The following is a 12,580-nucleotide window of genomic DNA, read 5'->3' as shown; positions in this document are numbered from 1 at the left end:
CGCACTAATTGCTTGCTTCAGCAAACTATGGACAATGACGATGTATTGAGATAGTATCACGAGTAGTATTAATGCATCCTGACGGCGGTAGAGAGTAGTATTCAAAGCCTGGTAGAGCTTTACAGCGCATCGGAGGCTTAATTTGGGATCTTTCTGATAGGTATAAAATTCAAGGAGGGTCTGAGACTTTTTAATAGATTTTGACATAGCTAATTGTTGAGAATTAATTGACTAAAGAGAGATGATGTAGACTGAGGCATTTTCAATTCGCTCACTTGACTGATCCGTTTACCTGGCATGTATGTTAGTAGTAAATCGCTTAACCTATATAGCAGAGATACACATACTGCTTCCTTGAACCCCACCTTCCTTTGTCATCACACTTTCTTGGCATACAAATGTTAGGAAAGTGGCCCTGTCTGCACGTAAATCCTTAACAAGTGCACAACAAACATTCCAATCTGCGCCTTGCGCAGTCGCAAGCCGCGGCGATGGCTTCGTCATCGACGATCCCGCCCGCTTCCTTGGATCCCTTCGATCTGGGGATCCACACTCCCATCAACCTGAACCGGGGAGCCCGTGCAGCCCTCTTACAGAACAGTCCGGTAGTCATCAACGGCACTATTGGTGTTTCACCTGCTCCCGGCCGGATGGCTCAGACACCATCCTCACCACTCAACGCCGCCGCCACCACCACCACAGCTACGGAAGGAGCTGAGCGTGCCAGTCCCGTATCCACTTTTGAACAACGACCAATCTCTATCGTTGAATCAGCCAACGATCTCGCGCGAGAACACGCGGAAGAGTACAACACCAAGCTGATGGTGTTCCGGGCCTTCTGTACCAAGTTTGAAGAAGCGGCCCAGCAATTCGTCACCGGACCGCAACGACGTTTCGCTCAGCAATTTGCCGATGATTTCCTCGGTTCTTGGAAACGAGAGCTCTCCTGCTCCGGACCTGCGACCCCAAAGCCTACATACAGCAGCGTCGCTGCTGCCGCGCCTCCCACTAACCATGACCGTCTGACCCACAGACAACAACAACAACATGGACGCCGACAAACAGATCCACCTCATCGCCAAGGGCAACAGACAACTATCGCCCCACCCCGACAAGACCTCCGCGTCTTTATCCGTCTAGAAGCCGGAGCTCCGGCCAGGGCCCACAGTAGCTATGCCATCCGGACTCTGATCCGGGAGAAGCTCGGCGCTGTCTCAGACAAGATCCGGCAGGTGTTCCAGGTCAGATCGGGATGGGCCGTTCTGGCTGCCGACTCGGCAACACGCGACTTTCTGGTAGAAAAGCAAGCTGAGTGGGCCGCTGAACTGGGAGCTACAGCAGTAGAAACGAACAAGGAATGGTTCACCTATGTGGTCTCAGACGTTCCTACAAGATTGTCTGACTTTTACGGAAATGAGGTGGATAGTGACAGCGTCGTCAGCGACGAGATAGAAATCCAGACTGGGCTCAAGCCCATTGACGTACGTCCCGGAAGACAATTATCGGATGACCCCTTGACCAAGGCCCTACTTGTGTCTTTTCTGAAGCCTACAAAAAGATTCTGGTCTCTTTTCGGCAGTAGCGCAGCTAGACTTGTTGACAAAACCGACCGACCTAGACAATGTGAGAAGTGCTGGGGCCACCATTTTGCCCGCAACTGTCACAGACAGCCAGTCTGCCGACGCTGTGGTGAGACCGGCCACCTCGTAGACGACTGCATCGCACCAGAACAGTGCGTCAACTGCTTGGGCCCCCACCAGGCCAACTTTCGTAGGTGCCCAGCTCGGCCAAAGACAGTGCATGGCGTGCTCCGCCGACTGACTAAAGACCAACGAAAACATGTCAGGGCCGTTGGTGCGGAGACATACCGACAACGACACCAAGAACCACAGTCGGGATCGCATCAGGAAGCCCAGCAGGGCATGGCTGAGCGACAAAACGAGGATGTCACATCACAAGAACGACCGAACGCTCGTGCTCCAAGCCCAGCTGTATCAGGAGCACCTTCGTGCATCATGGTGGCCACGACCCCTCATGCCGGCTATGAAGCAGAGGAAGAACCCGAACAGCCCAGACCAGGCTCACCGCGAAAGCGCCGAATAGTTCTCATTAATCGCTCGCATGGCCAGGAATAGATATTCTCAAACACGAAAGAACGACAGGAAGCCGCTCAGGATCTTCCAGGCCAACGTCGGCAAGATCCCTCCGGCCCACGACTGCGCCCTGGCGCTGGCCGACTCGGAACAATATGACGTTGTGCTCTTGCAAGAGCCGTGGACGGCTCATACAGAGACCCGCACTTTAACTAAGACTCACCCTGCATACGACACATTTACGCCGGTCGACATGTGGAACAGCAACGACACTCGGCCTAGAGTGATGACATATGTCCGACGAGACCCAAGACTTCTTGCTGACCAGATTCGGCCTTTTCAGACTCGTGATATCCTTTGGCTCACGATCAACGACCTGACGATCGTCAACTTCTATCGTCAGAACGACGAGAGGGACGCCCTAGACACGCTATTTCAATGGTCTGTCCCGGAACGTTGCCTCGTAGCTGGCGATTTCAATGCCAGACATCGTAGCTGGCAAACAGGCCAAACTACGAACCGGGGCCAAGAGATAGCAGGATGGGTGTCTGAGAATGACCTCAGCCTTCTCAACACTTTAGACATCCCAACAAACCCGTACAGCAACACAATCGATCTTGCCTTTACTAACCTACCACTTGCTGAAGCTGTCGTCGAGGACCATCTCGCCACCAGCTCTGACCACTTCACGCTCAGCCTGACCTTCCCAGACGTCAGATCGACCCCGGTGCAGCCAGGCAAGATTCGAGTGACGACGGAAGACGAGCTTAAACGATTCGTCGAGATCGTAGAGCTTGGCGCTACAGGAATCCCCCTCACAGATTCGACCCCCGAGGAGCTGGACGAGCTTGCGTCTTCACTTGTGAGTCTACTAACATCAGCAGCAAAAGCGTCTGGGAGGCCCGCACGGAAAGGCGGACGTCCGGCTCCCTGGTGGACGGAGGAGTGCGCCGACGCCGCGGCTGCTTTTCGAGCCATCAGAAGAAGCTACCCACTCGGCTTCAACCAGGACGTTCAGATCGCCAAGAGAGGCTTTCATCGTGTGGTCCGTCGGGCCAAGAGGCGCTATTGGCGTAACCTCATCGATGGCTTCTCCAGCAGTAGCGATGTTTTCAAAGCTGTCCGGTGGCTAAAGTCCCCAGGAGCCTTCCAGCCGCCACCTCTACAGGTCGATAACGTCGTGTACGAAAGCCAGATGGATAAAGCCAACGCACTCCGACAGGCCACGCTTGAACGAAGAACTGCGGAGGACGACATCGCAAACGCATGGACGCCAGTATCCCCACCTAGATCGATCCCATTCTCTCCCGAAATCTCTCTGGAGGAGGCGCAATATGCGACTTGTCACACAGGCAATACATCCCCAGGGTCAGACAACATCACAGTCAAACTTCTTGAAGCAGTATGGCATACCATCGGTACACACGTCCGTCGTCTCTTCGAAAGATGCCTTACCATAGGCCATCATCCAAAACCATTCAAGGAGGCGGAGGTGGTCATGATCGCGAAACCGGGACGGAGAGACCTTACCGAACCACGAGCATGGCGACCCATCTCACTGCTCTCCTGTCTTGGTAAGGGACTAGAACGACTGATCGCGCGCCGCCTAGCCTGGGCAGCCGTTTACTACAGCGTCCTTCATCCGCAGCAAGCTGGGGCGCTCCCCAAGAGGTCGGCAACAGACTTGGTAACTGCTCTGGTCCATGATATTGAAGAAGCGTTTGCACGCAAGAAGGTGGCAACTATAGTCACAATGGACGTCCAAGGTGCTTTCGACACCGTCATGCGCAACAGGCTCATCCTGCGTCTTCGTGAGCAAGGCTGGCCTAATCATCTGGCTCGCTGGGCCGGCTCCTTCATGGGCGGCCGGTCGGCGCGTGTCAGGTACCAAGACACCGTCACGGCCTCTTCTCCCCTTCAGTGCGGCCTCCCTCAAGGGTCGCCGGTATCGCCAATCCTCTTTCTACTCTATACTGAGCCAATCTATCGACTAGGAAACCCTCAGGGTCGCTTCGGTTATGCTGATGACACGGCCATCCTGTCCATAGGCGACACAGTAGACGAAACTACGGCTATGGCTTCCGGGGCCATCGACGAGATGGTGCGCTGGGGAGCGACGAACGGTGTCTCCTTTGACTCGAAGAAGACTGAAGTCATGCACTTCTCTCGTAGCAAACTCAGGACCGCCCCGGTAGTACGTCACGGCGATATCGAGAAACATCCCGAGTCAGCCCTACGCTGGCTGGGCATCTGGCTTGACAGCAGGCTATCGTTCCGAATCCATGTAGAGAAGTGGGCGGCGAAAGCGCAAGCCGTGGCCTACCATCTGCGAGGACTCACCAACACGAAACACGGCCCGCTGCCGGCTGCCGTACGAAGTGCCGTCAGGGCATGTATCGAGCCCGTGCTGCTCCACGGCTCCGAGGCCTGGTACCCGGGCACATCCAGGCCGCGATGGAATCAACCCAGTAAAGACTTACCTTCAAGCAACCAACATCTGATACAGAGAATGACCAAAGCCATGAACCAGGCCATGAGAGCTATACTTCCCGTCTGGAAGACAACACCTATTGCTGCTCTCCACCGAGAAAGTGGGATACCGCCAGTCGCGCAACTCCTTGAATCACGACGACTCCGATTCTCTGCACGGCTCAAATCGCTTGATGAGGCTCACCCTCTGGCGAGGCGAACGCGTCCGCCCAGCCAACCTGCTTACCACGACCTCATAAAACGAAGATACCAAGCACAGACGGAAAGTAGCTTCCGAACACGTCTTCGACGCACAGATGAGCTCCTTGCGCCGTGCGCGCGACCGAAGCTCATCCAGCGATGCTTCAACCAAGAACAAATGCCACCGCTGCAGACAGCGTCGAAGAAGGAAACGGCCGACGCTTTCCTCCGTTGGGTGCAGTCACTCGATCCGCTAACCCTAGTAATATACTCAGATGGCTCTCTCTCCTCTCAGGGAGCTGCCAGCTACGGCTTTACTATTCACCAGGGCAACTTCCCCGTCCTCGACGGGTCAGGTCGCCTTGGACCTGCAGAGGTTTTCGATGCCGAAGCTACAGGGGCGCTTCAGGGCTTGAAGGCCGCTCTAAACCTACAAGAATCAGTTTCACGAAACATCATAATCTGCCTAGACAATCTCGCGGCTGCTACATGCCTGCGAGGCACACCGTCCGACTCCTCACAGGACGTCTTTCTCGAGTTTCAGGCACTAACAGCTTTGCATGGAGCCACACAGGTACGCTGGGTGCCAGGACACACCGACATCCCCGGCAACGAACAGGCCGATAAACTGGCCAAAGCAGCATCATCAGCCCCCGAGCCTGGGCAGGCTCAGCCAACACTAGCATACTTGCGAAGGATCGCAAGACAGAAACCGAAAGAAGCATTCGAGACGTGGTGGTCGACCTCTGCCCCTGAGCAGTATAAGAGGCTCAATCTCAAGGCGACTACAGGCTGCCCGCCGGAGCTTTCGCTCCCGCGCGCAGCCTTGCACCATCTGTTGGCAGCGAGATCCCTTCACGGGGACTTCGCTGCGTATCACGAGAGATTCGACCATGTCGACGCACGCCTAGTCTGCTCATGTGGCCGACGCAAAGCACCGGATCACATCTTCTACTGCAGAAAGATACCGCCGCGTCATCGGATGAGGCTTGCACCCTCACCGAATGCAGCGGTCAATCTAGCAATAGGAAAAGACTTTACCAAATATATCGACCTATCCAAGGCCAGCGCGTTCTTTGGAAACATCTGCCCTCGCTACTAGGCGAACACGACTCGAGAAGCACTCGCGTCTCTCTTTCTCTCTTTCTCTCTTTTTATTTTCAATACGTTTCTTTTGTTACCTTTCCTCTTTCTTATATGCTTGCAGCTAAATGGAAGGCGCTGATACGCCCTCCATCCGACTGCGATCACTCGGAGGCAGCCCCGCGACAACCGCGTTTAGAGGCTCACGATCGCCTAAAAACAGGCTTACCTTGCGGCTGTCATTCATCAGCCGCGCTTGATCATCCCGCTGACGGGTAGCAAGCTTGATAAGATGCGCCATTTGTGCTATTGATATGCTGGATAGAGCGCAGTTTGTTGACGCGTTCGCAGAAATTGGACTCTGAGGGGAAGACTAATTTCGCGTAGCGGATGACTAATCCTCGTTAGGGCCAAATATCTCTGTAATTAGCGTATAGATAGACTGTAATTCCTCTAGCTCAGCACGTCCTGTGCTCCAGTAGGAGACTTTTTGGGGCCTACGGCCCCCCGGACGAAAAATATACATAACATAACATAACATAGCTTCCTTGAACCCACATGGGAGGTCGGAAGCTAAGCATGATCAGATGCAAAATAAAGAACACAAAACATGCCATATACCAACAAGACATCAGAGCAATTATAAAGTGTGCAGGTACTGGCGGCCAGAGTGACTCTGATGCATTTAAAGCCACGTCAGTACTGGCTTTAAACGTCGAAACACATCTTCTCCCCGTCGAGTACATAATTGGAAGCATAACGCCGAGTGCTTGGGAAGAGTTGGTTTCAGGGGACAAGACCATAGGGTAAAAACCATAGTATAGCTTAGACGATCAAGGAGAGAGGAAGGCAAAGACAAGCCCGTACAAAGCGATACAGAAGGCGATACAGGATGAACAAGGATTCAACATGATGGAAATAGGAGCAATTATCCCGCAGACGTCCTACCATGGTAGATAGACCCGAAAACAATCATATAAGAAAGAGTCGAGAAAGCAAGGCAAGGCACTGGTATAGCATCGGCATTGAGCCAACCGCTATATAAATACACAGATGAGAGCGGTATCAATGGTTACATCGGGCTGCAGCTATATGCACACCACCGAACAAGGTAAGAGTGCCTATATGGGCAATGATACTCTATCAATAGTGTACGCCGGCGAACTACAAGCATCTCTTTAGCTATCTAGATTATTCAGGAGGATAAAATCGAGGCAAATATAAGTAATAAAGACTTATTATATATAGATCCTTAAGTAGCTATTAGGTTAGTAGTTAGGCTCAGAGGGAAATCGGCGTTATATATTTTTTAAGATATCACGTGGCAAGTACAAGAACTAGGGACATAAGGCTTTACTATTATGATTTCATAGAACTTTACCTATAAGAGGATATATGCTCATGAAGCGGCTGATCGTGCGGCTAAAGAAGTCACTGGATAGTGACAAGAGGACTGCTTGGGCCAAGGACACAATAAACCCCAATACTATACTCATCGAGGTCTTTACTAAAGGGGTAGTCGCGCAGAGTTATCAACTAAAAGTGGAAAGCATAGTAATAATAAGAAACCAGGAGCCGTATAAGCTTTAGACATACGCCAGAGCCAATGGCTAAAGTACTACTACCACACAAGCACTTTAGCAAGAGGCACAGCGCTATCTCAATTCATCTCCAGACAGAGAAGACTGGCATTAGCGACTTTCTCTTCAAACTAAGAGTGCCGGAATTTACCGACCCGAAATGCGACTACAGCAGAGAAGGGCGATAGGCAGTAGCTTACATCCTGCTCTAATATAGGAAGCATACTGCACTGTAAAAGTAAGAACTAGGCCAATTTGTAAGACGTCAGAATCTCTGGGAATTACTTAATAAGAGCTAATTAGCAGTAAAGAACGTCAAATTTATGGAATAAACCCGGAATTTCAGACAATTCAGGATCAGTCCATAATGAGACAAAACTGAGCACTGGAGGGACCTATGGGCAGAAAGGGGCCACACATGAGGCGGATATCTGGCTTCATGGGAGTCTAAGAGCATATTCACATTAGTGTATGGAATTGCGATCTATAGAATCTAGGGAGGCAGACGTAGAAAGAGGTTAATAAGGAAAGCCGAGAAGTCCGGGGGCAGCTGGCCAAACACCAAATAGTATTGGCAAATTAAGGTGCTGCGGATAAATATCTAGCAAACCGCACTAACCAGGTATAGCTGCTATAAACAGCGACTATGGCCAAGTAAGTGTATAGATTAAATTAACCTACGCTGTAGTGACACTGGCCTGGATAAAGGCCTGGAACTCGTCCATATTTCGAGTCTGCACATAAACCGAGCCAGGACCGGTAAAACGACAGACCAGACCCTCACCCGTCTTGATACCACTCATAGTCCCGCCACCTGCCTTTTCAATCTTATAATTACAGCTCCATGCCACGAGATGACCGTTATCTACGATGTGCTGCTCGCCAGATTGGAGCTGTCGGTAAGGGATTAGCAGTGTGGGGTGAGAAGCAGTTAGGATAAGAAAAGGAATTTAGAAGTCTTACATCTAGTCGATCGACAGCACCAAAGCTCGTCAACCATATAGTGCCCTGGCCCTCAATGCGATAGACGAAGAGATCCTCGCCCGAGAATATAGCCTTTCCAATCCCTTGAGACTCACTTTTCTTGGTCACCTCGGATGTACAGGCGAGAAAAGCGTCCTTGCCGATGTTCCAGGACTGACAGTTGTCGATATGCAAAGCGATAATGTCTCCGAATAGAGTTGGGCCGAGGGCGACATAACCTGGCCCAGTATATGTCGACTCAGACATCTCGCCGCCCGTAAAGAGCTTCTTCATAGAGAACTTGACCTTGCCTGATAGCTGCACGGTGCCTGACATATGGATCATTGCACCTGACTTGGAGCGCACGGTAGCGCCCTGCTGAAGATTGACATTGAGAACGGCGTTGGTGTCACGATGGGCAATGTTGTAGTTGCCACCTGCAAAGGCACCTCTGTCACTCTGCACTGGCGAGTGCCGGTCTACGCCAGCATGGGGCTGGGCAGCAGGCATCTGTTGTTGAGGCTGCAGTAAGGTGCTAGGAGGAGGATAGAACTGATGCTGCTGTTGCGGCATAGGGTGCCCGTTTCCTTGTTGGTATAACATGGTGATCGGTGGAATGGCTGATGTTGCGAGTGTCTTTGAGAAGGAAGAAGTGAAGATGCTAGAAAATAACAAAGAGCTCACTTAATGCGGTTTGTTTATGTTCTTATATACTTTAACAAAACACGACTCCAAGCCTAAAGGCCTTTAAAAATGACTGCGCGCTAATTTGGTGTGACCGCCTATTAGCGTAGTGCGGCTGAGAGTCATACGGCAAGGGACGCAAATGCATATTTATGGTTATGCCGCTAACTGAATCCCAGTAGCGCTTATTATTTGGAAATTTCAGCAGCTAGGACACCCTGTTCTAAAGCTAAATGGAACTTGTCCTATCCCCCTTAGGTGTTAGATCAACCTAATAATATATCCTGTAGGGATAATAGTTAATTGAAAAGCCTTAAATTAAAGGTATACCCACACTATCCCACATGTCATAATTGTCAGAAAGTCTAGTATATGACTTGCTAGCCCGCTTAAGCGAGTTTAAATCACTTTAAGTGTCAGACAGACCAACCTACATATCTTACAGGGATTGTGGCCATGTGGTATACCGGCAAGGCTGAGAAGAAACCAGTGACACGAAATAGAAGTAGGGATGGCGTATTAATCTTCTCATCTAGAAATAATAACTAAAGATCTTTCTTATAGAATAAGCATACCAGCCTTTTGACCCTCAAGTTAGCTAATGCCTATTTAGATTCTATTCTGATGAACGTAGTGTGACCTTCTAGGTCTGGACAGATCTGGCTTAGGATAGAATTTAAAGAACTAGCCTTGTATGGATTAATCAGTCTGTGTAGCGATTCGATGATATTGCCATTACTTGCTTGGTGTATGCGAGCTGACAAGTCCCCTGTCAGAATTGTCAGAAACTGAGAAGTAATAATAGGGGTATTACTAGCAGGTCTCAGTCTAACCTCATTAGGATGTATCTTGACTGATATTTTTCTTATTCGATTTTTTCTAACAAGGAGGACTAACAATCCTGAATGTTTGTACGGAATATACGCAGAATGATTAAAGGTTAGGTTTATGGTGTCCAACAGTTATATAAGAGCAGATGCCTCGCTTTGCAAGTTTAACCATCCCAGCGTTAGTCTTCAGCATCCTAGAAACAAAGACTTTTCCCCTCTTTATAAACGAGTGTTCTCTTTTCTCTTATTAAATCTTCTTGAGCTTGCGCAGTCACGTCGCTGTCGATCGTCATGGCCCCCAGCGCGGCGGATACCAGCCTCTGCACAACTCCGTCTTGCATCTTCATTGCTTCCGATATCCTCGGAAATCTAGCTCTGAACTACACCCAGATTGATCCCTGCGAAGACATTGGACGGTGTAAGTCATACACTCAGCCTTGTGCCATGATCTAACTCTAATGATCACATAGATGCTTGTGGTAACTTTGCCGCTCGTAATGGAATTCCTGCAGGCGAAACATCTCTTAACAGCCTCGGGCTTGCCGGCGAACAGGTCTCTCTAGCTGCGAGACGAATCCTTGAGAACCCATATCCTACGGGTGAAGATGCTGGCTACATCACGGTCAACTTGACCAAGGCACAGTCCAAGGTGGACAAGGAGAACTTTGCCAAGATACAAGATGCATACCAAGTCTGCACTAATTACACTGCCCTCGAGGAGGAGGGTCTCGATAATCTGGCAGCCGTCGTGAAAGACGTCGTCAGTTTATTTCCTGCTACCCCTGCCTCGGGTCAGACATATGGAAAAACTCACGATCATTCTGCTGCGTTGGGAAACACTCTGGCTTATTTCGAGAGTGTCGGCATCGAGACGCTCCAACGTTTCATCATGACAAAGAATAAAGTTAATCCTGTCGAGGTCAAACTTGCTCTCATCCCACTGCAAGTATCGGACTTAGATACTCCATCCACCGAGGAGGACCTTCGAGAGTATGTCAAGATCGCTTCCGAGCTTATTGCCGCCGTGTATCCTTCCAAGCTCAGTATCACGTCTGCTGTCAAGCTAGTGAATTCTCTTTTGGCGTTTCAAGAAAGACTCAAGGCTGCCTATCAATGGAGTCAGGAAGTAGAACCTCCGCAAGCCGAGCTACCCATCGCTGTGGGAAAGAAGTTCGCTCCTCAGTTGAACTACGAATACGTGGTGAAGCAGCTAGCCCCTGAGGGCTGGACGGATGCCTTGCTGGTCCAGAACCCCAGCTACTTCAAGAATGTATCCGAGATCGTCTCCAATACCCCAGCGGAAACCCTTCAGGCATACTTTGTTTGGAAAATCATCATCTCATTATCGCCTTACGTCGAGTCTGACTTGACAAACGCCTACAATGATCTTTACCTCAAGATCAACAACAAAGACGCGGAAAATCCTACCCCTCGCTGGAAGCGTTGTGTCAATTTCATAGACTACGGTGTCGATTGGGTTTACAACTCTGAGTTTGCCATGACAACAGTTGGCCCAACTGGTCTGACATGGATCCTCTCGCGCTTCTTCGTGGAGAAGCACTTTGATCCCAGGGCGATCAAACTGACTTCGGAGCTCGTCGACTCTATCAAGGGCTCCTTCGCTGAGCGTATTGAGACGCGAGAATGGGCAACCTCCAACGTCAAGAAGGCTGTTATTGAGAAGCTCGAGGCTATGGAGAAGTTGATTGGACTTCCCACCGACCCCAACGTGGTAGACCCAATTGCTCTTCAGAACTACTACGCCGACATTGAGGTCAAGTCATCACTTGCTGTCAACGCCCTTGCCTTTGCCAAGTCGAGAGTCGCCAAGAAGTGGGCGGCGCTTGGTAAACCATACAACAGAGGACAATTCGACTTAAGTACCTTGAGTACCAATGCGTACCATGCCCCCTCTTTGAACCAGATCGTTCTCTTGGCTGGATTCCAGCAGTTCCCTCTTTATGATGTAGACTTTCCCTCCTATCTTCTGTACGGCGGTATGGGTAGCGTTGTTGGTCATGAAATTACACACGGTTTTGATAACAATGGACGCCAGTTTGATAAGGCTGGCAATAAGACAATCTGGTGGGATGAGGAGTCCACTGAAGCGTTCATCAACAAGTCCAAGTGTTTTGTTGAGCAGTACGACAATTATACTGTCATCGCACCCAACGGTACCAAGGTTCACGTCAACGGCGAGCTCACGCTAGGTGAGAATATTGCTGATGCCGGAGGCATCGTATCTAGCTTTGAAGCTTGGAAGAAGTGGGAGAGCGATAAAGGCAAGGCAAAGAACCTTCCAGGTCTCCATGACTTTACCCACGAGCAACTGTTCTTCCTCAAATGGGGCCAGACGTGGTGCTCCAACACCCCACCTGAGACGGCGCTCAAGAAAATGAGGACAAACGTCCACAGCCCAGAATCTGCTAGAGTCATGCTGCCTTTGAAGAATGTGAAGGGATTCAACGAGGCATTTAACTGCCCAAAGAAGGAACCTGTTTGTGAGCTTTGGTGAGAAAGAGAATTGGCTTGTACAAAAGAAATTTGAGAAATGAGGTGCTTAGTCTGAAGGAACAACCAGGAGTATAGTTACCCATTAAGCTGCGAAATCAAGTTGCTTTCAACTCAATCTAGGCACTTCTCCAGTGTGAACACTCCAGTAGGCAAATGCGACTTA

At 50.3% G+C, this 12,580-nt stretch overlaps 3 protein-coding genes across 3 annotated transcripts; 2 read left to right on the top strand and 1 right to left on the bottom strand.

The window, feature by feature from the left end:
• Window positions 1-6,755: 6,755 nt before the first annotated feature.
• FOBCDRAFT_138779 (uncharacterized protein) lies at window positions 6,756-7,436 on the top strand (the record flags this gene model as incomplete). Its single annotated transcript, XM_059608010.1, has 3 exons — window positions 6,756-6,798; window positions 6,900-6,957; window positions 7,220-7,436. 3 exons carry the CDS (start codon window positions 6,756-6,758, stop codon window positions 7,434-7,436), a joined length of 318 nt encoding a protein of 105 aa, XP_059465300.1.
• Window positions 7,437-8,103: 667 nt separating this feature from the next.
• Window positions 8,104-8,992, bottom strand: FOBCDRAFT_241604 (tryptophan RNA-binding attenuator protein-like domain-containing protein; the record flags this gene model as incomplete). Its single annotated transcript, XM_059610377.1, has 2 exons — window positions 8,104-8,244; window positions 8,390-8,992. 2 exons carry the CDS (start codon window positions 8,990-8,992, stop codon window positions 8,104-8,106), a joined length of 744 nt encoding a protein of 247 aa, XP_059465299.1.
• A 1,202-nt stretch (window positions 8,993-10,194) lies between these two features.
• Window positions 10,195-12,418, top strand: FOBCDRAFT_241603 (uncharacterized protein; the record flags this gene model as incomplete). The annotated part of the gene is made up of 2 exons (XM_054705443.1): window positions 10,195-10,321; window positions 10,374-12,418. The coding sequence occupies 2 exons, from the start codon at window positions 10,195-10,197 to the stop codon at window positions 12,416-12,418; spliced, it is 2,172 nt and encodes a 723-aa protein (XP_054561418.1).
• Window positions 12,419-12,580: the final 162 nt, after the last annotated feature.

This window comes from Fusarium oxysporum, chromosome VII (assembly GCF_013085055.1).
Source record: "Fusarium oxysporum Fo47 chromosome VII, complete sequence".
Taxonomy (NCBI): Eukaryota; Fungi; Ascomycota; class Sordariomycetes; order Hypocreales; family Nectriaceae; genus Fusarium; species Fusarium oxysporum.
The sequence above is the reverse complement of the archived record's forward strand: the minus strand, read 5'-3'. Positions and strand labels throughout refer to the sequence as shown.